The 24,435-nt window shown below is 38.0% G+C and overlaps 1 protein-coding gene across 2 annotated transcripts in view; it reads right to left on the bottom strand.

Annotated features, from left to right (window-relative positions):
* The window catches only part of XPO7 (exportin 7), a 94,509-nt gene that overhangs the window by 36,464 nt on the left and 33,610 nt on the right, over window positions 1-24,435 (bottom strand). For both annotated transcript variants that reach the window (XM_058550581.1, XM_058550580.1), the window contains exon 2: window positions 2,632-2,778. In XM_058550581.1, coding sequence (XP_058406564.1) covers window positions 2,632-2,778 — 147 coding nt within the window. The remainder of the gene's footprint in view (window positions 1-2,631; window positions 2,779-24,435) is intronic.

Raw genomic sequence — 24,435 nt, forward strand, 5'->3', positions numbered from 1 at the left:
AAATAAAACAGGAAGTATTAGAGGGAACCACCACATTACACGGTATAGTTAATTCCAAATTATATCTTTCCGTCAGCACAGCTATCAGTCAGCTACAGCTTTGGGGAATATACATGCTAGTTTTAAAGTAAATTCAGGGCCGGCCCCATGGCTTAGTGGTTAAGTGTGTGCGCTGTGTTACTGGCAGCCCGGGTTCGAATCGCGGGCGCGTACCGCTTCTCCGGCCATGCTGAGGCCACGTCCCACATACAGCAACTAGAAGGATGTGCAGCTATGACGTACAACTATCTACTGGGGCTTTGGGGAAAAAAATGGAGGAAGATTGGCAATAGATGTTAGTTCAGAGCCGGTCTTCCTCAGCAAAAAGAGGAGGATTAGCATGGATGTTAGCTCAGGGCTGATCTTCCTCACCAAAAAAAACCCAAAAAAACAAAAAGTAAATTCATAACAATTATTTATGAGAAAGGAAAATTACGCCCTAAGCAATGGAATAGCATTATCATATTCTCAAGTGCAGATTTTAATGAATTTTAACCTTATGGAGAATCAGAGTATTCTATCTGATCATAATGTATAAGAAGGAGCCGTGTGGGAATTTCTCTATGTGGCTATAGTATATAATGTCACATAACAGGGACAGACTCAGAACCATTAATATAATTTAATCAAGGGTCAAGGATAATTTGCCATGAAACTATAAACCCTTAAGACAGTAAGCTATCCACAGGCATTGCATAATACCACCAGTTATAAAAAGAATTTAAGCTTAAAAAAAAAATCTATAAAAATGATTTTGACGTGATTTTTACTCAACACCCCTGAACGTAGTTTAAATTGATTACAGCAGGTGTGTCAAATCACTAATAATGCAAGAGAGACTATACCTACAGAATACAGTATATTAACTATACACTATATAACATGTAAATGGTTTTTACACATAATTCCAATAAATCTGCTAAGTCACTAAGAAGTCAACAGAGATTAAAAAGGAAGAATCCACTATAATTAAGTGTTTTTAGTACTGCACCAATCCTATTTTATTCCAGCCTGTTGACCGTCAACATGAGGAAGTGGAGTTAACAGAGCCCGAGATGACACTGGGGCTCCAGTGGGAGTCAACTAGAAGAGCTGGTTGTGCATCTCCCACAGTACAAATGTAAGTGGATCAATCCTAAGACTGAATGATTGAAAAGAAATATACAAATACTACATGTGAAAACAAAACAGAGCACTAGACAATCTCTGACCACGACTCTGTAATGCTCAGCCACTGAAGGATAATTTTTATCCAATTGTAATTTGTTCTATTTACTGCATTAATAGTGTAACACAACTAATGAAAATTAAAAAATGAAGTCATCTAGAATTCTACCCTCTCAACAAATGAACTGTTTTTGTTCTTTTCACATTTCCTTCCAGTCCTAAGCGCAGTGTTAGCTGCTAGTCTAGTTGGGATTTTTTTTTTTTTTTTTGGTGAGGAAGATCAGCCCTGAGCTAACATCCGTGCTAATCCTCCTCTTTTTGCTGAGGAAGACCGGCTCTGACCTAACATCTATTGCCAATCCTCCTCATTTTTTTTTCCCCCAAAGCCCCAGTAGATAGTTGTATGTCATAGCTGCACATCCTTCTAGTTGCTGTATGTGGGACACGGCCTCAGCATGGCCGGAGAAGTGATACGTCGGTGCGCACCCAGGATCCGAACCCGGGCCGCCAGTAGCGGAGCGCGTGCACTTAACCACTAAGCCACAGGGCAGGCCTCTAGTTGGGATTCTGATTCTCTCAGTGCCCCTTCATGAAACCCTGGTTGGGTACTTACCCTCCCTAACACCTCCACCTTGCCAAAAATATTAATTCAATCAAATTATGTCTCAATAAAAGCATTACTTTGATCACTGCATTGCCATTTTTAAGCTAGAAGAGGCTCTAATTCCATTTTTTTTAATATATAATTTTATTTATTTATTTTTTCCCTCAAAGCCCCAGTAGATAGTTGTATGTCATAGCTGCACATCCTTCTAGTTGCTGTATGTGGGACGCGGCCCCAGCATGGCCGGAGAAGCAGTGCGTCGGTGCGCACCCGGGATCTGAACCCGGGCCGCCAGCAGCGGAGCGCACGCACTCAACCACTAAGCCACGGAGTCGGCCCTCTAATTCCATTTTTAAAACTATACTTCCTTTAATTTCATTGTCAAGATCATTTTTACCCTACACTTGTAAGGCAATAAGAAGCAGCTGTGGTACAGAGGAGGAAAAACAGAGAAAACTGGGGATCTTGTATGATGACATGGACTTTGTGGATAAGAAAAGTCACTATATACAGGCCTATGTTCTTTGTAAAGGATAGGAGGTGGTACTTAAGTGTAAAACAGAAAAGGAGTCCCAGAAGTTTGATTCAAGATGAAAAATGACAGGACAAAATATATGTTCACCAAGATTTTCCTGATGAGGCTGTATAGTATTTTTTGCCAACCTGGCAGGTATGGTGCTTTTTAAAAGTAAAATTAAGAAGGCAGAGGCACCTAGAAGAATCAAGAAACAGAAGCTATCCCAATCCACCCCTAAACTTAGAACCAGGATATATTTTCCTAAACCTCTGTTATCCTTCAGGAATTTTCAAATCTTACGTACACTTCCTCTTTCAAGGAGTAGCTGGCACTTGCTCAGGCAATCGGGGCTGTTGGTGAATTCAACCAAGGCTTTCTCTGCCTGGAGTCGAGTGGTTGTATCTGTTGTTTCATACAGCTGTTTGCACAGATTCTCTAGTTGGGCCAGGCTCTGGAAAAGATCAGTCAAGAAAGAAGTCAGTACAGCCTACCATACATGCAAGGTACTGTGCTCAAAATTACTGGACAAAGATAAATAATAATCAATGAAGACAGATTTGCTTCTCAACTCTGAGGAGAATCTGGGTAACCTTTATCTAATAACCATTTATAGTTCTCTTTATTTGATACTTTGGAAGACAAAAATGATAGAATGCCTAAAATATCTATATAATTTCTCAGTCATTCCCTTAAAGATCAATCACAAATGATACATTTTTCCTTGCAAATATCCATCCTCCTAAGCTTTTCCAAAAGGCTTTCAAATAAAAATTTAGAATTTACTTGTTCTGCCATCAACTTCAAAATTGTGGATTCTAGAGGCATTGCTGTAAAATTAAGCACACCAACACGTGTCACACATATCTTTATGTAGTTTTAAATATTTCCCCTTCACCTAGTAATTATTAGCTCTCAATTAAGTATATGAATGAAGATGGCCAAGCTCTAGGGGAAAGCTTCAGAATGCATGTACGCACCTTCCTCCCTGGGTCCCTCATGTCTAAAGTTCAGTAGGCTCTCTTCTCCTGTTGTACTTTAAACTCTTGCTTTGCTTCCAAATTTAAAATGGAAGGGTCAAAATAAATTCAACCCTAGCATATGCTCACACAGAGATAACACAAGGGAAACGCCCCCAAACAAACCCTACTCTCCAAATCTTGAACCAGTTCCAGGGAGGGAGGAAAGGGATGGGTGTGTGCTTTGGTCAAAACCCCAAAAGGATGCAAATCTACTTCCACTTAATGCCATGTTCAAAAGCAAAGAGGAAAGGAACTAGTAAGAGTTCATCTTTCACTGACTGGAGAGGGGAGCAAACATCTGTTAGCCTTTAAAGGAATGGTTTGGACTTTAAGAAGATATTCTGAGCCTATTTTCTACTGTAGCAAGCAAGATTTGGTTTAAACAGTTTGTAGGATCCTACTGTTAGAAACGACAATTCTGATAAGAACAAAAATAACAGTAATTAAACAAACCAACCTGTGCAAATAGCCTAAAATATATTACACAGCCAGTCTGCCCAAGGCTTTTCATTATCACTTTATTTCATTATGCTGTGACTTTATAAATCACAGCTTTTCCACTAAGCAGGAAAACCCTTAGGGCAGGATACCCATTTTACTCAACCTGATTAATAACTTTCAAACATTAACCTAAAGGAAACAAGAAAGACAAATACTAACACTCTAAGATCATCAGTTTCACTTCGGAGAGCCCCCAAAGAACAAAACAACAACTCCCACTCCAAAGCAAAACAAACAAACCACCCTTCAAAACATCCTGGGACTCTGATTTGGCCCATGTTTAATTTGTTCTGTCTGACTTCCAAGGGTCCCACTTAACGCCTTCTTCAATCCAAAAGCACAGAGAAAGTTGCACTTGCAAAGTCAGATCTCAACTAACGATGTTCTATAAGCAGTACTTGATTTTTTCACATAGCTTATAAACACAAGGAATAGAGAATAAAGCTAATTTACATATACTCCATAAAACACAAGTGAAAATCAGGGGTATGCTTGCCAATACTGACCCAAGACCCTAATGATGAATTAGTTAAATTATAAATCCCCACACTCCTAAGCAAGGGATTAAATCTCCTTCACGAGGTTTCATTTCAACCTAGCAGGCTGGTTTTTTCCCTCCTCCTATAAAATGATTCACTTAAAAGAAAGGGAAAAAGTTTAAACAATAGGTAATGCATAACACATCAAGAGAAAGACACCCTAACTAAAACTGAAAAGTAGCTATAAAATCGGGTATTAGGTATTAGGGAGCAGTAGCAGCCTCATAACCTCCATAGCCACCACACACTTGGAGCTTTCCAATATCCTGAACAGATACTCTCTAAACAGTCATGCTGCTTACCATGTAATGACTCTCCTTAAAGTCTGATCAATCAGTTCCAGTAGCTCCCCCAGGGCAACTCTTGTTTATGCTTATTACAACAAAGTTGCTCACATGACAATGGCTAAGCATCTGTCACTAGTAGGTCCTTACTGCTAAAAAGCTACATGCAGGTTATGGTGGGCTTTTTTGGTTGTTGTTTTGTTTTGATTTGTTTTAATTTAGCAGACAAAAACATACTGCAGAGTAAGTCTGGTAATGAGTTCTCAGCTCAGGAAACAAGATTGTTTAAAAAACAAAAAAGTAATTTGACCATTTACACCAACAGTTTGAAGAACTATAGCTCTATTTCTTTGTTTGCAGAAGAACAAATGGAAACAATTTTGTTTTCCCAAACAATTAGTGGAAAGATCTAAGAACCACAGGGCTAATAGTCACTTTATTTGGGTTGCCCATACTCACCGTGGAAGGAGAGGGGAATATGGGCAACGAGACACTTACCTTTATGTTCTTTTGGATCTAAGTGTTTCCAAAACTCATCTAATAGTTAGATGATTTTGAATCACCCTTTTTGGGGGCCCAGAATAAAATAATTTATCCTACAATGACTTGATTAGCTATTGAAACTAGTACCTCACATTTAGAGTAGCAACACACACCACAGCATCTTCCCACTTTGCGCAGTAACGCTTGTATTAAACCTGCTCCCATTCACTACTTCTTATTAAGGACATCTATTACGTGATGCCAGCTCAGTCACAGAAAAGTCTCCAGAGAAGAATGTCTACTTTCTGTTCCTAAGATTGCCAAACCTATAAAAAACAGAGAAACTTCTATCTGGTCCTAGTGGAACAGAAAAGCACGTTTGGGTGAAATACTTCACAAAACTGGAAGATGATCAACTGCGAAGTACTGCTTTAGTACAAGAAACTCAAGACAATCAAACCCCCACACCTAGACCACACTGATTTCACCAATAAGAGTTACAATAAAGGTGTTAAAAGAATTTATCTTCTTTAATATTTGGCAACATTATTTTATACAGTCTTTTAAATCTAGATAGAGAAAATGAAGCTCAATTATTCTCATTTCAATATAATGATTTATCTGAAGAGTTGCCTCTAGTTAGAGAAAAAAGGATTTTTTTTGTACATTAGATGTTATATTACTCCACAAAGCAGAATACCTTGGAATTTATTTTAACTTGTAAAATACTGTATAAAAGGCCTGACAGTATATACTTTTTTGTGTGTGTGTGTATGAGAAAGATCAGCCCTGTGTTAACATCTGCCAATCCTCCTCTTTTTTTTTCTGAGGAAGACTGGCCCTGGGCTAACATCCGTGCCCATCTTCCTCCACTTTATATGGGACGCCGCCACAGCATGGCTTGCCAAGCAGTGGGTCGGTGCGCGCCTGGGATCTGAACCGGCGAACCCTGGGCCGCCCCAGTGGAGCACGCGCACTTAACCTCTTGCGCCACCAGGCCGGCCCCGGTATATACTTGTAAGTTAGCCTCACTGCTTAAAAAAAAATATCCACTTGGAGATTTCCAGAGACTAGATATTCTCTTTTCAGAAGGATCTGACGACATTCCCAATAATGCCGAGTACTGCACTAAAAAACAAGCACAACCTTTGGACGACTAGTCAGATCTGCAGGTTCTCTGACAGCCACCCGAGCCACCTGAAATGATCAGCAGCCACCATCCTACCAAAGTGTAAAGTGCAGGCTCAATCCAGAGAAGTCCTCACGAAGAATATAGGGCAGAATTACCAATTCAGTAGAGGAATTTTCATTATTAAGATGACAAATATAAAAAGAACTGCTGAAAAATCAAGCCACTTTCAATCTGTTTGATTGATTTAGATCTTCCTTAGCTGGAATTTATCTGTTTACTAGGAAAATATTATGTTAAGTAAATTAAAAGATGCATATTGAACCTGCCAGAAAATGAACCATTTTAAAGATCTAGGCCCTGCCTGGTGGCATAGTGGTTAAGTTTGCAGGCTGCGCTTTGGTGGCCCGGGGTTTGCAGGTTCGAGTCCTGGGTGCAGACTGACACACCACTCATCAAGCCATGCTGTGGTGGCGTCCCACATACAAAATAGAGGAAGACTGGCATGGATGTTAGCTCAGGGCCAATCTTCCTCACCAAAAAAATAAATAAATAAATAAATAAAATAAAGATCTATAAGTAAGGTTAATAAAATTGATATACTAATTACATTTTAGTTTTATCTGTTCAATAAGGCATTCTTATTGTCAATAATGAGTATCCAATTATCATAGATAATATTTTTTAAAAACTCTTAAAATTCAGTAACAACAATTATTGTTAGGTTAAAGAAGCAAGTGGCAAAATAGTATGTAGAGTATATCATTTGTGATATATGTTAGCAAATTCATAGAAGAAAATCTGGATGAATACAAACCAAACAATTATCTCTGGAAGGTGAGATTATGGGAGACTTTCAATTTCTGTTACACATTTCTGTAAGTTCTGAATTTTTCACCACAACCATACATTTCTTTTAAGCAGGAAAAAAACCCCAACAACTGTACTGATAAATATTTTTTAAAAGGGCAAATTTAAGCTACCTTCTTTTTCTAAATGAACTCTTCTATTAGTGAAGTATTACTAATTAACAGCTGATTCTGTTTCCAATCAGAATTCATAAAACAAATTCATAAAACCAGAAATGCAAACGTCTATTCCAAACACTAAATTTTTTTAAAGTATGTCTGTGTTTATTACTACTTTTATTTCATTTTTTCTTACTAATAATAAATGTTGATAGGTTAAATGGCCTGAAAAGAACATTCCATGCAAGGTTTCCTCTTGTTTATAAAGTTATCTAGAAGGTAATCTTGTGCGCCAAAGCTATTTTGGTTTTATACATATATCGGCAGATCTCTAAGATGTTATTCACTGCAGTGGAGTCAATGGGGGGAAAAGTAGCTAGCTCTTTGAATGAGAATGTTTATATAAACAAACTATTTATTTTTAAAAGTTAAAGAAAAAAAGTTTACAAAGCCAGTGCAAAAGACTTGAATCTGGACTTTACAAGAGGATATCCAAATGGCCAATAAGCAAATGAAGGGTGCTGAATCTCAATAATCATCAGAAAATGTAAATTAAAACCACAATGAGATATCCATTAGAATGACTGAAATGAAAAAGCCAAGATCAGGATGGTTAGGATGTGAAACAACTGGAAGTCATACACTGCTAGGAGTCTGAACTGGTTCAAACACATTGGAAAACTGGCAATATACGGATATCCTATGACCCAGCCACTCCACTCCCAGGTATATACCTATACCCAACATAGATATGTGCCAAGTTCACCAGAAAAACATGTACAAGAATGTTCATGGCAGCACTAAATCTAATAGCTCCCAAATGGAAAGCCACATGTCCACCAATAGTAGTATGGATAAATGTTTCATTTCTTAATCTGGGTGCTGGTTACACAGGCGTGTTCATTTTGAGAAAATCCATTGAATTGTACATTTATAATTCGCATATTTTTCTGTATGTACGTTATATTTCAATAAGATGCTTTACAAAAAGATAGATGAATGCCACAGTTCTCCCAAAATTCTCCAGGTATTTACTCTCATCTATTTTTTTCTGATACTACTGAAAAAGAAGTTCATCAGTAACTGATAACTGTGCTTTAGATTTAGAATGCTTTTGTTTTTACATCAGTTCATGCTTTTACCATTAACTCCCATTATTTTCTCAGGAAATAAATAAGGTAAGACTCTGGATGCATGTGGTGACATTCTATTGCTGAGAGTTCTAAGAGGGTTGCAGATGCTGTGTAATGTCTACAGCCGTAAAGCAAGATAAAATACCTATTTTCAGCAAGTGATAATGCTATGAGAGCCTTGCATGCATTAGATAAGGATAGCAAGTCTGCTAACATATGAGGCTGCAAAATTCTCCACTTGACTTCAAAATACTAATCAATTCTAACTTGTAATAAACACATATGATCTTTGTTTTGTGGGTAACATGCAGCAAAAACACATGTAAACAAATTATTTCAGGAAGTAAACAGCCAGACTAACTGTGCCTGGTTTACTGGCTTATAAATTTAACTTAAGGGTTTTCATTTAACATGTCACTAGAAACTGGTTTAGGCTCCTTCTCAGAGTCACTAATGGTGCAGAGGAATGAAAGCTGCAGTGTAAGCTAAATTCTCCCAAGTACAGGTTTCAAACCTGGAGCCTCAAACCGGCCCTCAGACGTTTTTGTTTTTTGTCTTATGGTGTGGTTTTAAAGTACGACAGAGTTGTCAATATTTCACAATATCTGGTTTTCTAGCTTCCCATGAAAAATTAGAAGATCTGATAACACTGGACCTGCATTTTCAAGTGTCACTAATCAGATGACTCTAAGAGGGCAATGCTTCCCTGGGGCAGGCTCTCTCTAGTTCACCACAGTTCATAAGTCAGGCCTGGCCCCTGTAGACAGCTGTTTTCTTCCCCTGCTCTAAAGAAATTTTGTTTCATATGAGTGGTTCACTCCAGGAAGTCAAAGTTAAAAAGTAGTGAGCATGTGGTAGTACAACAGATTTTGCCTTGACTTTGGGTACTAACTCTTTGTCAAATTGGTTAAAAGAATCTTTTGAGTACAAGGGGCTACATAAAACTTAGGCAGAGAAAAGAATTAGATTGAGAGTTAAGCAATTTAGATACTGGCTTAGTAACTGCGTGACTTTGGGCAAGTTAATTTCCTGGAGCTTTGGTTTTCTCCTGAGTAAAATAAGTGGATTTTATTATATTATTTTTAAAAGACACTCCCAATTAAAATTCTATGATTGTAATAATATATACTATCTTTCCAACTTTAATTATATAAGTAAACTGGATTTAAAAGTAAACAAACATTAAAATTAAATGATCACGAAAACAAATCCAGGATAAAATTTTTAAAAGAGAGAATTACACTTAAAAAATAAACCAGATAACACTCCCACACATCCCCCTCACTGTAGCATAGAAGCCTTACTCAAACAACTTCAGTGACCTAGCAGCAGGAACAAGGATCCTTTGGAGGGGATGCTCAGTCCAGTGTAACAGCCAAGACCTCAGATGTCAGACAAATCCCTACTCCTCTATTTACTAGCCATGAGGAGTACGAGTAAGTTACTCAAATCTTTCAAACTAGTTTTCAGTTCTTTTAAATAGAAATAACATCTACTTCACAAGGCTATAAAAGCCAACGACGAAATGTATGTAAATTGTTAATTACTCAGTCTATTACTGGCTATTATCGATTACATTGGCTAATAAAAACTCTGGAGAGCAACAGCTTTTATAAGCATACATAAATGCATATAAAATCTGCACTGTTTCTTTTAGAGGGGTTATAAATGCCTTTCCCTGTTGGGCTGGGGGGATTGTGGGATTCCAAAGATGAGGTACAGAACTTGCTACCCCAAAATATGCCTCTTTGGCATAAGGGCTGTTTTGAGCTGATGATTAAAAAACAGCAAACATAGGAAAAGCTCTGAAAACCTAGTAGAAGTTACCCTTTTGTAAGAGAAATTTACACTTATAAGAGAAATCTCCATTTGTAAGGGTGCCTCCCTCTCTGTGCCAGGAAGGGGAGAATGACTGTGAATCTCTAGAAACTCTTATCAATGGAGAAGGCAAGGACTTAAATCTGCATAACAACTTTATCCTTGTTTACTGTGTTTTTCCCAGTAACCTCCCATAATTGACCTTATCAACAACAGGATGTTAAAAGCTCTTTTTCAGGGGTGGAGAACCAGCCAGGAGCAAGTGCAGAAGAGAAAATTTTGATCTGCCAATTGAAACTCATCCTGCCAGTGCATACCAGCCTGCCCTCCCCAAAGCCTTAAACCTTACCCCATATCCTGGATTGCGGAGACAGAGTTCAGAGCCTGTCCTTCTGTCTCCTCATCAATCGACTGCATAACAAACTGCTTCTTCTCTCAAAGACTGGTGTACCAGGGTATTGATTCTCATTATTTGTGCATTTTGTATTTGCAAATTTACTTACTTGCTAAAATTTATTTGTAACCCCCAAATCAATACTTGCAGCAATTTTGCGGTCACTTGTGGACATGCACAGAATGGTAAAAAATTTGAGTGGCCCAACACATGTTCCCAGCTGAGGTTGAACAAGGGGATGCCTTGCCTTCCTGTTTCAGCTCTCATACTGTAAAAAAGGGGAAGTGCCCTTTTTGTGGTTTATTTAGTGCTGTGTTTTTTGTTGCCAATTTTGCTATTGAAAATGGCCCCCAAACATAGTGCTGAAGTGCTGTCTAGTGTTCCTAAGGAGAGGAATGCTGTGTGAAAATACATGTTAGAGAAGCTTCATTCAGGCATATTAAATAAGGTGTCTTTAAACAGAAACACAAATAACATAAGGTGATAGATGATTGGTTGATGAAAATGTTGTGACCAGAGGTTGGCAGGAACCTAACCCTATATATCCTCTAGGAGCAATGGTTCAGTATCTGCTAATTCAGTGTTCTTAGTGACTTTATAGAACATAACTACCATAAACAGTAAGGATTAGCTGTATTTCCAGCATCATCGGATGGTATTCAGTACATATTTCCCCAGAGAAACAGAACTGCATTGCCACTGTTACAGGCATTTGTTCAGAGGTATTTAACTTATATAACTTCCATATTAATGTCTGTAATACTCAAATTCTTGCACAACTGACTCAAATGTTTGTTTAAATAGCCATTTATTTTATTTATGTATTGTGATTTTAGTTAATGAGCACCAATGCACACACTATGTGGAAAGGACAAGAGTGTGCCTAAGTGTCTGGCACATGGTAGGAGCGTCATAAAAATGTCCTGCATAAATGGGTAAGTCTAACTCTTAAAAGCTTTTAAAGGGACTTTGGGTTAAAATGGCAGATTGACCACATGTCTAATTTCGTTCCTTCCCAAAACTCAATTAAAACAACACTGAAGGGATTTTTTTTCAAAGTCATAATCCCACAAGGATTATGACAGGAAGCAGGAGAGAGGACAACAGCAACAAAATTTTGGAATCCAGAAAAATCCGTGGTAACTGACTTAACTGACTCAAGTAAATCAAATCCCTTGTTGGCAGTGAGAAGAGCTGAAAACCAAACAATTTACACTCCATGCTCTGATGTTAAGGTGAGGTGGCGAGGCCAAAGCAAGGAAGAACAGGGTGAAAGTATTTTTGAGAAGTGAGATTCCCAGATATTTTCCCTTATCTATGCCTCTGAATGTCTGCCCCTCATTCTCTGGACTGGGAGACACCAAGCCAGTCAAAAGCATATTTGAGAATCTGGGTACCATACAGCTAACAGGTCGAGTAAGTGGCCACATGCACACTGAGTGTTGCTGGGTCTTCTCCTACTAGGTTCCTTCCACCCAGAAATGCCAGCGATCAGACTGCACTCTCTAGGCAGGAGTTTGGAGGATTTTCCCCTGAGAATCTTGTCAGTCACAAAGGAAATACCTAAAAATACACTCATACGGGCATCACCCAACAAACGGCATAGTCGGATTACCCTACTGTGATGCCTCAAGCAGACAAACTTCAGCTCCACACTTAAGAGCTGCCCATAAGCTTTCTTGTCTTTCAATCTTGATTATAAGCAAATAATCAAGGATTACTAGAAATCTGAAGAAACTCTTTAACATGGAAGATAGTGTTAAAAACAAGACAACAGGCCCAAAATGGAGTTGCATATGCTAAGCCCGTCACCCGACAGAGACTTAAGTAAAGTTTCAGCTCTCCCAGAAATGGAATCTTAAACCAGTCAATCAAGAATTACCTGATTAGCACTAGGTAGGTCATCTGCACGACAGACCCCTGCGATCCCCTAAAGGAAAGTAACTCTAGAATAACCAATCCAATTTTTTGCCTGACACAACTTCCTTGTTCTGCTCCCTTCCCGCCTATAAAAGTCTTTTATTTTGTACAGCTCCTTGAAGCTCCTTTCTATCTACTAGATTGGATGCTGCTCAATTCGAATTGACTTTTGCTCAAATTAACTCTTAAAATTTTTAACATGCCTCAGTTTGTCTTTTAACAAGAGCGATCTAAACAAACACACAAAAAGCAACCTGGAACAAACAAAAATTGTGCAGGGAGAAGTAAACCTGAAAAAAAAATATTAAGCTGATCAAAGAGATAAGAAAACATATTGCAACTGTGGAATAAGAACAGGATGCTCTAAAAAAGAAACATTCAAAAGACATAAAGACAGATTGCAGAAATTAAAAATTCAATAGCATGAGCCATCCCTGATGTCCTAGCGGTTAAAGTTCGGCATGCTCTGCTTCCCGGGTTCAGTTCCTGGGTGTGGAACCACACCACTCATCTGTCAGTAGCCATGCTGTGGCGGTAGCTCACAGAGAAGAACTAGAAGAACTTACAACTACACATAACTATGTACGGGGGCACTGGGGGGGAAAATGAAGAAAAAAGGAGGAAGACTGGCAACAGATATTAGCTTAGGGCAAATCTTCCCCTGCAAAAAACAAACAAAACAAAAAATACAATAGCAGAGACAAAACAAGTCTGTCAGAGGGTTGGAAGATAAAGTTAAAATCTCTCAGAAAGGAAAGCAAAAGGACAGTGATGGAAAAAAAGAGAGCAAAGATAAAATCAAAGGCTCACTCCCAGAGGTCCAACATCCAATTAACAGGAGTTCCAGAAACAGAGACCAGAGAGTAGTGAAGATGACGAAATTATCAACAAAATAATTCAAGAAAACTTCTGAGAACTCATCAGTTGCTGGAATGAAAGGGTCTACCAAATGCCCAGGATAATAAATGAAAATCAAGCCACATCCAAGGCACATCACTGGGAAATCTCAGAAACTTGAGAACAAAAAGAAGATTCTATAAGCTGCCCTAGGGGTAGGGGGATAGAGAGAGGGGTGGGGACAAAATCAAAAACAAAACCCAAGCCAGGTAACACATAAATGATCAGGAATCAGATGGCTCTTGTCATCACAAAATCAACAGTGGAACCAAGCCAAGAGAACAATGTCTGCAAGATTCTGAAGGGAAATGAGCAACACAGAACACTATCCTCAGGCAAACAAGTAATCAAGTGTGAGGGTAGAACAAAGCTATTTCAGGCATGGAAGGCCACAAGAATCTGTCACCCACGTTCATATTACAGAATGTGCTTCACACCAAAGTAAGAGCAGGGAACGTAGGAAATGGGAACTCAACACAGGAGAACGATATCAAAGGAATCCCTGGGAGGATGGTGATGGGAGAATCTAGGACGGCAACTGTGCACCAGTCATCCACAGCAGCCAGGCTTTATTCAAACAAAGTGGCTCAAGGGACAAGTCATGTTTAGGAACTTGTGGGGGATCAGAAGTGCCCACCCCAAAATGTGTCTCTTTGCCTTATTTTTAAGAACAAAAGACTCTGAAAGAAACTTTGACCTTCCCCCTAACTGCCTAAAAGAATTTAAGATAGAAGGCCTGTTCCAGGAAGGAGCTAACATCATAAGATATAACATGATAAGATAGTATAATGTAAACTAGGTGTGATAGACAGAAAGGCACCAGCAAGCCCATTTTTATCAAAGTTCTGTCTCTCGGGTCACACTGTCTATAGATGGCCCAGCAAATACTTATTTATCTAACATGTCCATCTCCATGTAAATTGCCTTCCTCCCCTTTGAAGTCCCAAACTAGTACCCTCAACTTCCTCCTTTGTCTTTAGCTGAAGATGGTATTTAAGGTGGTGGCTTTGGCCATTCTGGCGAGTTACTCGGTTTTCCTGGGTTTCTCCCAGGTATACATGTGATTAAACTTTGCTTGATTTTCTCCTGTTATTCTGTCTCATGTCAATTTAATTTTTAGACCAGCCAGAAGGACCTAGAGGGTAGAGGAACTGTCTTCCTCCCTTACAAAGTCATCACCAAGATCCCTGCTGCCATCGAGGACAGAATATCTGGGTGAGGGCCGGCCCCGTGGCTTAGCAGTTAAGTGCGCGCGCTCCGCTGCTGGCGACCTGGGTTAGGATCCCGGGCGCACACTGACGCACCGCTTCTCCGGCCATGCTGAGGCCGCGTCCCACATACGGCAACTAGAAGGCTGTGCAACTGTGACATACAACTATCTACTGGGGCTTTGGGGGAAAATAAATAAATAAATAAAAATCAAAAAAAAAAAAAAAAAAAAGAATATCTGGGTAAGAATTTTTATGTTAAGAAGATTTCACCTTAATCCCCAGAAAGTTAGTTCACAGAAAAGCCCTCAACTGACAAAGTAACCAATCTTGATTAAACTTCGTATAGAGCTGTGTAATTATTTTAAACTAACATTCTAAGGACAAAAGCAGCTGTGCAACATTAAAGTATGGCTTTGAAATTAATACTGCATAGTATGGTTACTTACAGCACTTAAAAGCTGTAACAGGCGTTAAAGTGTAAAAATTTTGCACCTTATGATTTATAAATGGAGTTCCAATAAAAAAAAAATAGACTTTGTTTTTGCCGCCTTCACTTCTTTATAAAAAAGGTTGTTTATCTCTCAAATGCCTTTTAAGGAACTTGATTCTGCCATGCTGACAGTATTAAAAGACCAAAACAATGTACTTTGCCATGAAAATGGCTGAGTAAGAAAGTAGATTATATAGGCCAAGCAGATCACCTTAGGAAAAGAAGGCAACACTCAGCCATCTGGGGAACCCAAATTTGTAGTTTCAAACAATTATAGGTGTAAATAAATTTTTCTGTTATATTACCATTTCCCTAAAATCTTGTTTTTAAAAGCAGGTCTGTATAGGGAGAACAATCCTATAATAGCTCAAAACCTGTTAAGAGTGTTAAACCACATTTCTAGCAATTTAAATTGGAAAGATACTGTCTACTGACATTATCAGATTTTTTCCTTACAAATTTAATAACGATTTTTACCACACAGCAAGCGTGGTCAAACAAGTGACTTCCAAAGGTCAGAAAGTGATAGCCTATTGGTTAAGTATTAAAGGAGCCAAAATGTGCAAGTTGTATAGACTTTCACTTCATTTAGTCCTCGTTTCCAGGAGCTATTTGTTTTTGAGTTCTTTATTATTTAAGTTACACAGTAGAGGGATACTGTTGGGCCAGTGTGCATTTATTGTCTTAATTTTATGTCCTTCATATCAATTTGGTATAAGATTCAAACTTTAGAGTATTGAGGGTATTTTATGCAGGATCATATTAAAAACACCATTTAAATACCAATTTGTATATAATAGAGCAAAGGAAGTGATAAAACATACAATCATCAATTATCCAAGGTCACCAATCACCAAGCTTCATTATTATGTTTTACAATGACTAAATAAAAAGGATTTCAGAATCAAGCACTTATACTTAGTTTCATTAACAGGCTAGCCAATTAAATGCAACTGGCCTGGTGAGTGTGCAAGGAAATTCAGGAATCTTAGTGTTTCCCTCCTTCTTATTATTTCTTTTTTCGTGAGGAAGATCAGCCCTGAGCTAACATCCATGCCTATCTTCCTCTACTTTATATGGGACGCCGCCATAGCATGGCCTGACAAGTGGCGTCGGTGCGCGCCCGGGATCCGAACCCAGGCTGCCAGCAGCGGAGCGCGCTCACTTAACCGGTCGCCACAGGGCCGGCCCCTCCCCCCTTCTTTTTATGTTAACTAGTTCTTACAGTTTCCAGGCTGACAGGAATTGCATTTACAAACAGAATCTAATTGGCTTAAGAGAATGAAAAGTTCAGCCACAGATTGGGAGAAAATTTTTGCAAGAGATATATCTGAGAAAAGACTGGTATCCAAAATATACAACGAACTCTTAAAACTTGACAATAACAACTCAATTAAAAATTTGGCAAAAGATCTGAACAGACATCTCACCAAAGAAGATGTACAGATGACAAAGAAGTGTATGAAAAGATGCCTAACATTGTATGTTATCAGGAAACTGCAAATTAAAACAACAGTGGGATACCACTATGCACCTATTAGAATGGCTAAAATCCAAAACATTGAAAACACCAAATGCTGGCTAGGATGTGGAACAACAGGAACTCTCATTCATTGCTGGTGGGAATGCTAAATGGTACACCCACTTTGGAAGACAGTTTGGCAGTTTCTTAAACAACTAACATACTCTTACCATATGATCCACCAGTTGCGCTCCTTGGTATTTACTAAATGAGCTGAAAACTTACGTCCACACAAAAACCTGCGCATGAGTGGCTTACAGCAGGTTTATTCAGAATTGCCAACACTTGGAAGCAACCAAGACATCCTTCAATAGGTGAATGGATAAACAAACTAAGGTACATCCAGAAAATGAAATACTATTCAGTGATAAAAAGAAATGAGCTATCAAGCCATAAAAAGACATGGAGGAAACTTAAATGCATACTACTAAGTGAAAGAAGCCAATCTGAAAGGCTGCATACTGTATGATCCCAACCATACGACATTTAGGAAAAGGCAAAACTATAGCAACAGTAAAAAGAGCAGTGGTTGCTAAGAGCGTGGGAGGAAGGAGGGATGAAGAATAGGTGGAACCCAGGGGATATTCAGAGCAAGGAAACTATTCTGTATAATACTGTAATGATGGATTCATATTGTACATTTGTCAAAACCCATAGAATGTACAACACAGAGAGTAGACTTTAGTTAATAATAATGTATCAGGGCTGGCCCTGTGGCTTAGCGGTTAAGTGCGCGCGCTCCGCTACTGGCAGCCCGGGTTTGGATCCCGGGAGTGCAGCGATGCACCGCTTCTCTGGCCATGCTGAGGCCGCGTCCCACATACAGCAACTAGAAGGATGTGCAACTATGACATACAACTATCTACTTGGGCTTGAGGGGAAAAAAAAAAAAAAAAAAGGAGAAGGATTGGCAATAGATGTTAGCTCAGAGCTGGTCTTCCTCAGCAAAAAGAGGAGGATTAGCATGGATGTTAGCTTAGGGCTGATCTTCCTCACAAAAAAAATAAATAATAAAATAAAATAAAATAATGTATCAATATTGGCTCATCAATTGTAAGATACCACAATAATGCAAGATGTTAATACTGTTATAGGGGAAACTGTGTGTGGGGGGAGGATTAGGAGGTATGTGTGAACTGTGTACTTTCCACTCAGTTTTTCTGTAAACGTAAAACTGCTCTAAAAAGTATATTAAAACCAAATCTAATTTGCCAGTTTAAAAAAAGTCGTACTCTTTCACTCCAAATTTTATCTTAATATTGTCTAGTTTATTAAACAATGTTCTATAGTAAAACATGACATTTTATATCCTAGCTTTCATCCTACTGGTCTCTTTGACAGGGCAATAAAATGGTTCAAGTTCTCTACTTTAATATGTAGGCATTATAACACTGTCATTCATATTCAGAGGTAATGTAATTGACAGTAGTTCTCTGCAGATCTAAATTAGAATTCAAACTGTACCTATCTGGTATAAAATATTCTTCTGCTAGAGGATCTATATCGGGAAAATCTTCAAAAATTAGATTTGTAAGGTCATTTCAAAGTAATGCTCACATTTAAATAACTTACAGTTACTCTTCTAAATTATCCCTTACCACCCAGATATGTGTCTAAGTGGGAAAGGTCAGCAAAATATACCTTGGTTTGCCTTATGAGTCATAGCATCTCTGGTGTTCTGCTCTCCTTTCAAAACTTTGAATACAATTTTGGGACACTTTGACAATTGAAAATATTTCTCTATACATTTCTGCAACTTAATCATGCATTTGTCTCCATTTTTTAAAAAAAGCACAATACTCACTTCACCTGAAGAACCGAGTTTACAGTACATCTTAGATTTGTTGCCACTAACATAATGTGCAACTAATAAAAAAAAAAGTAGTGCATGCAACATATCAATAAACTTAGTTTTGAACAGCCCTAATAAATGTTTTCATTCACAAACGTTGCAGGAAATGACTACAGGTATTTTACTATCTCTCACATCCTAAACTGGTGTTATGTTTTTTGAGCTAAATTCTCACAAAAGAAATAGGCCAAATGCATCTGATATTCCAGAAAAGAAGAGAAGTGACATCTGCTAAACTGGTTGCTAATACCAAGGAGGAACTTTCCAACAATGTGGGGATGGTACTAGATGATTTTTATTTAAATTTGTTGAGACTGAGTTGGGTGATCACCATCACTCCCATTTTGATTAACTGTTATGTCACCTCTAGGGATTCCCATTGTTTAAACAGCATGAAGATCTTCTCTTTCACAGTCAACATAACTATGACTCATAATTATACATGTTATATACTCATAATTAACATAAGATCTTAATATAAGTTTCAGTATCATAAATACCATAAACACTCTTCAAAAGTAATTTTCCAAAAATACTGAGCTGAGAACATGAGGCTCTGAAAAGACATTAGCAGCAGTTGGAGACTCTCAAAACAAAACAGTTGATAACACTCCTATATGGCTACTGGCTTCTCCAAGTGTGACTAAATGCTGACAGGCTCCAACAATATTTAAACTAAATAGGCAGAATGGCAGACTAATGAAAAGAACACTGAACTTGAAAGTTAGGAGAAGAGGATTTTAACAGGTGGTTTTATGTGCAGCTCTGCTTTAGACATTTTATGTGACAGTACAACTTCCCTAACTCTGGGAGGTCTCTACTCTATCACATAGAAAACAGGGGCATTCACTCAACAACAAATATCTGAATGCCTACCATGTGCCAAGCACCATTCTAAATGCTTGAGATGTATCAGTGAACAAAACCAAGATCTCTGCCCTCTTGGAGCTGACATTATAGTGAGGGAAGATGAAATCATAATAAATGTAATAAATAAATTATAGGGTATGTTAGAAGGTGAAAAATACTATGCAAAAAATAGAGCAAGGTAAGAAGAACTGAGAGTATATGTGAGGATGGGGGTAGGAAGAGGTGCAGGTTGCAGTATTCAAAAAGTAGTTAACATAGGCTTCAGAGAGGTGAAAAAATGAGCCAAATGTTTAGAAAGTGGGGGAGTCAACCAGAAGTAAGCACATCTACTTATGACTCTTAAGGAGGATTCTCTATGGATAAGACAACACATATGAAGTTCCCAAAAGGGAAAGATTATCACTTTGCTGGGTGTTAATCCCTGTGCTACGCACTTATACATGTCTCATTTTCTATAAAAATTTGAGGTAGAGTATTAAAATCCTATTGGTAGTTATTCTCATTTTTTAAAAAATAGAAGGCAAATATAAATTTTACATGAGTTTATTTAAAGAAAGCCTACCAAAAAAAGAAATAGGAGTATATTGTATATACTATATACATGTAATATATATAATTCATTGAACTAATGCTGTTTTTGACATTAACAACGGCCTATTGCAAGGTGCTTCAATTTGAATTCATCCAAAGAAAGTCCATGCAACATTTGCAAGCTGATAATCTGAAACTAAACTGACAAACTAGCAACTGAAATGAAAACAACATTAACAATCCCTGATGTGACCTGAACTTCTCAACATAACCTCACTGACAAACCTTACTTATCTGATGGGGAGAACAATTTACTCTTCTCCTTTGGGGAACAAAAATCAGCTCCTGTAGTTTAGGAACACAAAATATTCCTTCAACAAATGGTACCGATGCTAATTAAATCTTTAGGCAAGTGTTTCTTTGAAAATGTCCTTAAAAGCCTGTGAAACAAATCAGATTAATGAAACAACTTTTAAGGAAACAAAATAATTTTAGATCCATTTAGCCCAAATGGATACTGAAATATTTTAGGATATGGCTGGGAGTTAAGTCAAAAACAAACCTAACCTAATATGTATGCTATTCTGTTTTTTTTTTTTTTTTTTTTTTTTGTGAGGAGATCAGCCCTGAGCTAACATCGGCCAATCTTCCTCTTTTTTTTTTTTTTCCCCCCCGCTGAGGAAGACGGCCCTGGGCTAACATCGGTGCCCATCTTCCTCCATTTTATATGGGACGCCGCCACAGCATGGCTTACCAAGCAGTGCGTCGGTGTGCGCCCGGGATCCGAACCTGCGAACCCCGGGCCGCCGCAGCGGAGCGCGCGCACTTAACCGCTTGCGCCACCGGGCCGGCCCCGCTATTCTGTTTTTAAACCTCAAACCAACCCAAACCAAACCTAGATCCCAGTAAGAATGACCATAAAAAGTACATTCTGGAACTTAAATCTCTGTTCCTACTTCGGTAATTAGGTTTAAAGCAAAGTGCTCCTATCTACATTCTCTTCAGAAATTTAAGACTTTCCAAACTGCAATCAAGTTCTATCTGCATTTCCCTACCAAAAATAATCAACAGTTGTCAGTCAAGTTTAGAACTGAACAATAAATGAGTGAGACCTGAAGACTTGGAGGTAGAATGCTTTTTTAAAACGCTGCCCTTGGTATGATGAAGCTTTACCTGACTCCTGGCCGAGTTAGAGCAGCAGCTGCAACACCTTAGTTGTTACTGAGAGAGAATCAGGACACATTTCAAAGCTACAGTTAACATTACCTTTTTCACCACATTGCTTCCCCCTCCCCCCATCACATTGCTTTTAACCAATTATGGCATAATTAATGCACGAAAATAACTTTCATTTAAGTGGTGATGATGGGAAAAGTATCACCATAGTAAGAATCTAATAGTTGTCAGTTTCATGTTATTCAATATGCAGACCTGGAGAAAGGCAGCTATGCCACGAATTGCCTCTGGGCAGGCAATGAGCTAACGATGATGTCTGGGTCAGCCTTTGGCAACGACTGAATCTCAAAAAGCAAAAGTTGGTTGAGCCAGGAAGATTTGTGCTAAACAAGGAAGAAAAGTCACTAAATTATAAATGTGGACATTAAACTTCACAGGGTGAGAATAATAAACTAATTTTCCCTATAATATTAATTTCTGGAACTACTGTGTCAGTTTATGAGATTTTTCTGAAAAATGTAATTCAACAGTGAAATAGAAAATAGAAGCAGAAGGCATCTAGAGTTTTAAACAGAGAGATTAGCAGACCTTTAGAAAATTATTTTGAGTTGTGGACACTTCATCTGTTCCTATTTCAGGACCCCTAATTTGCTATTGCTGGCAGAAGTTTCCAGGGCCCAGGGAAGTATTTCCTGCTGATGACTCAAACAACTATGGATGAGACCATATATTCAGATCCTTCGAGGAGCCAAATGGTTTCTTTGAAATAGTCTCACTTCTACTTCTAGTCTGAGAATGCGTCATTACCAAAGCCTGTGACATCTTCTGGTATATGAAATGTTAAATGAATTCAGGAAGATTCTGGCACAGATGCTTTTGATAGCATGTTGAATTATGGCCTATTAATACTAGTTTTTCTGGAGGAGGTAAATAAATTAAAAAAAAACAAACAAACACAGAAAAGCTCAATGCCTCACATTTTTTATTAGGTTGAGCCATATGAAAGTGCCAAATATCCAATCATTCTTGTCCTACAAAAAATGGCAATTTTATGTGGTTCAATCCAGTATATAGAAATAACATTTTAAAATACTTTAAAATTTGTGTTCTGCTTCTAATTAAGGGTTGGATTTCACTTTTAGATCAATATATTAGAGTGAGATCTATTACAAATTTGGTAAACAATCTGATTTCCAATCTACCTATTCTAAATTTACTTTCCATTATTCCTCCATACAAACCCTCTGGTCTCTCTGGCTTTCAAATCCATCAGGCTCATCCTTCTGGGCTTATAGGACCTGCTTCCACTCTATTTTTTTGTTTCTTGCTCATTTCTGTAGATGCTCCATGTGTGCTTGATTAGGATGTGTTGTGTACGTGGATTTGGACATCAAATCCATCCTGTTAACTTGTGTTCAAACCTTCTGTAGCTTTATTCTTTTTGGCTCCTTGCCCCATCAATGAACTGAGTGATTTTTTACAGTGCTAGTGGATCTGCAGTTTTGCTCTATACTTTCATCAGTTTTTACATTATATATTCTGAAGCTATTTCACGAGAGGCATACAAGTTTAGGAGCTGAGTCTTTTGTTATTTAGTGACTCTCTTGATCTCTGAAAGCTTTTGCCAGTTATGTATTATAAATCCCTCCCCCCACTCTGTAGACTGTTTTTTTACTCAATGTTGTCTTTTGATGAAGAGAAGTTCTTAATTTTAATACAGTCCAATTTATCATTATTTTATGATTAGTATTTTGCTTGTCCTGTTTAAGAAATCTTTTCCTAAGATCATAAACATATTCTACGTTATCTTTTAAAAGCTTTGTTTCTTTTACTTTCACCTTTAGATCTAAAAGCCAGTTGGGGGGCCGGCCTGGTGGCACAAGTGGTTAAGTGCGTGCGCTCCACTGTGGCAGCCCGGGGTTCGCAGGTTCGGATCCTGGGCGCGCACTGACACACTGCTTGTCAGGCCATGCTGTGGCGGTGTCCCATATAAAGTGGAGGAAGATGGGCGTGGATGTTAGCCCAGGGCCAGTCTTCCTCAGCAAAAAAAGAGGAGGATTGGCAGATGTTAGCTCAGGGCTAATCTTCCTCATGCAAATAAAAAATAAAAAAATAAAAGCCAGTTGGAAGAGACTACTTTGTATGGTGTGTATTTGGGGGTGGCCGTCAAGCTTTACTACTTTTATATTATTATTTTTAATCCACTTGTACAAACTGGCTTTTAACTTTGAGGTTACTTAATATTTGTGATTACTAATGTACCTTGGACTTATTCTTCCTTTTTCCTTTCTGCTATACTTGTCCTACTTTTCTCTCTGCTTCTTTTTCTTTCCTTGACCTTTTTTTTTTTTTTAAAAATTTAGCTTGCTAGATTTTGAATTCTATTTTTCTCCCCAATACTAGTTACTACACATTCTTAATAAAATCCAAAGTTAGGCAATATTTTATCCCCCTCCTGAATAACATAATGGCCTTAGAACACGTACTATGAATAGTTCTCTTCTGTGTTACACCGTTATTGTCCACTATTTTGGTTTTGTCTTTTTAGCCCTAAAAATTAGACATTACTATTATTTCATACAATGTTTGTTTAGATTTATGTTTACCAATTTCTTCGTTCACCTTTACTTCTCACATAACCAAATCCTTCTTCTAGAGTATTTTCCTTCTTCTTTGGGTATATCCTTTATAGAAGTTCCTTAAGTAAAGATTTGCTGATGGCAAACTCAGTTTTTGTTTATCTAAAAATGACTGATAGTGCCTTCATTCTTGAAAGATTATTTTGTTGGGTACACAATTCTAAGCTGACATTTATTTTCCTCTGTACAATCTTTTGGCTTCCAGGTTGCTGCTGTCTCTATAGTCCTGTTTTTATTTGTAGGTGATGTCTGTCTTTCTGGTTTTAAGACCTTCTCTTTGTCTTTAGAGTTTGTAGCTTTACAACAACATGTCTAGGTGTGATTTTTAAAAATTTATCTCGTTTTGTATATGCAGAGCACCTTTAACTTGGATTCCCAGTTTTTCTATTCTAGAAATTCTCAGCCAATATTCTTCAAATATCTGTCTCTCTCCCATTTTCTTTCTAGGTACACTGCATATTCTACCCTCTCTGTCTTTTAACCTTTCATCCTTTTCCTGTCCTTGTTTCCCTGATCTTCCCTGTAGAAGATCTTCAGATCTTCTAGTTCTCTAATATGCTAACCTATTCATTGGGTTTAAAATTTCAACAATTATGTTTTAACTTACTTCTATTTGATTGTTTTCCAAATGTGCCTTATCATTTCTTAAAATTTTATTTATTTATTTATTTTTTTGTGTGTAAGGAAGATCAGCTCTGAGCTAACACGTGCCAATCCTCTTCTTTTTGCTGA

Source organism: Diceros bicornis, chromosome 11, assembly GCF_020826845.1.
Source record: "Diceros bicornis minor isolate mBicDic1 chromosome 11, mDicBic1.mat.cur, whole genome shotgun sequence".
Classification (NCBI taxonomy): Eukaryota; Metazoa; Chordata; class Mammalia; order Perissodactyla; family Rhinocerotidae; genus Diceros; species Diceros bicornis.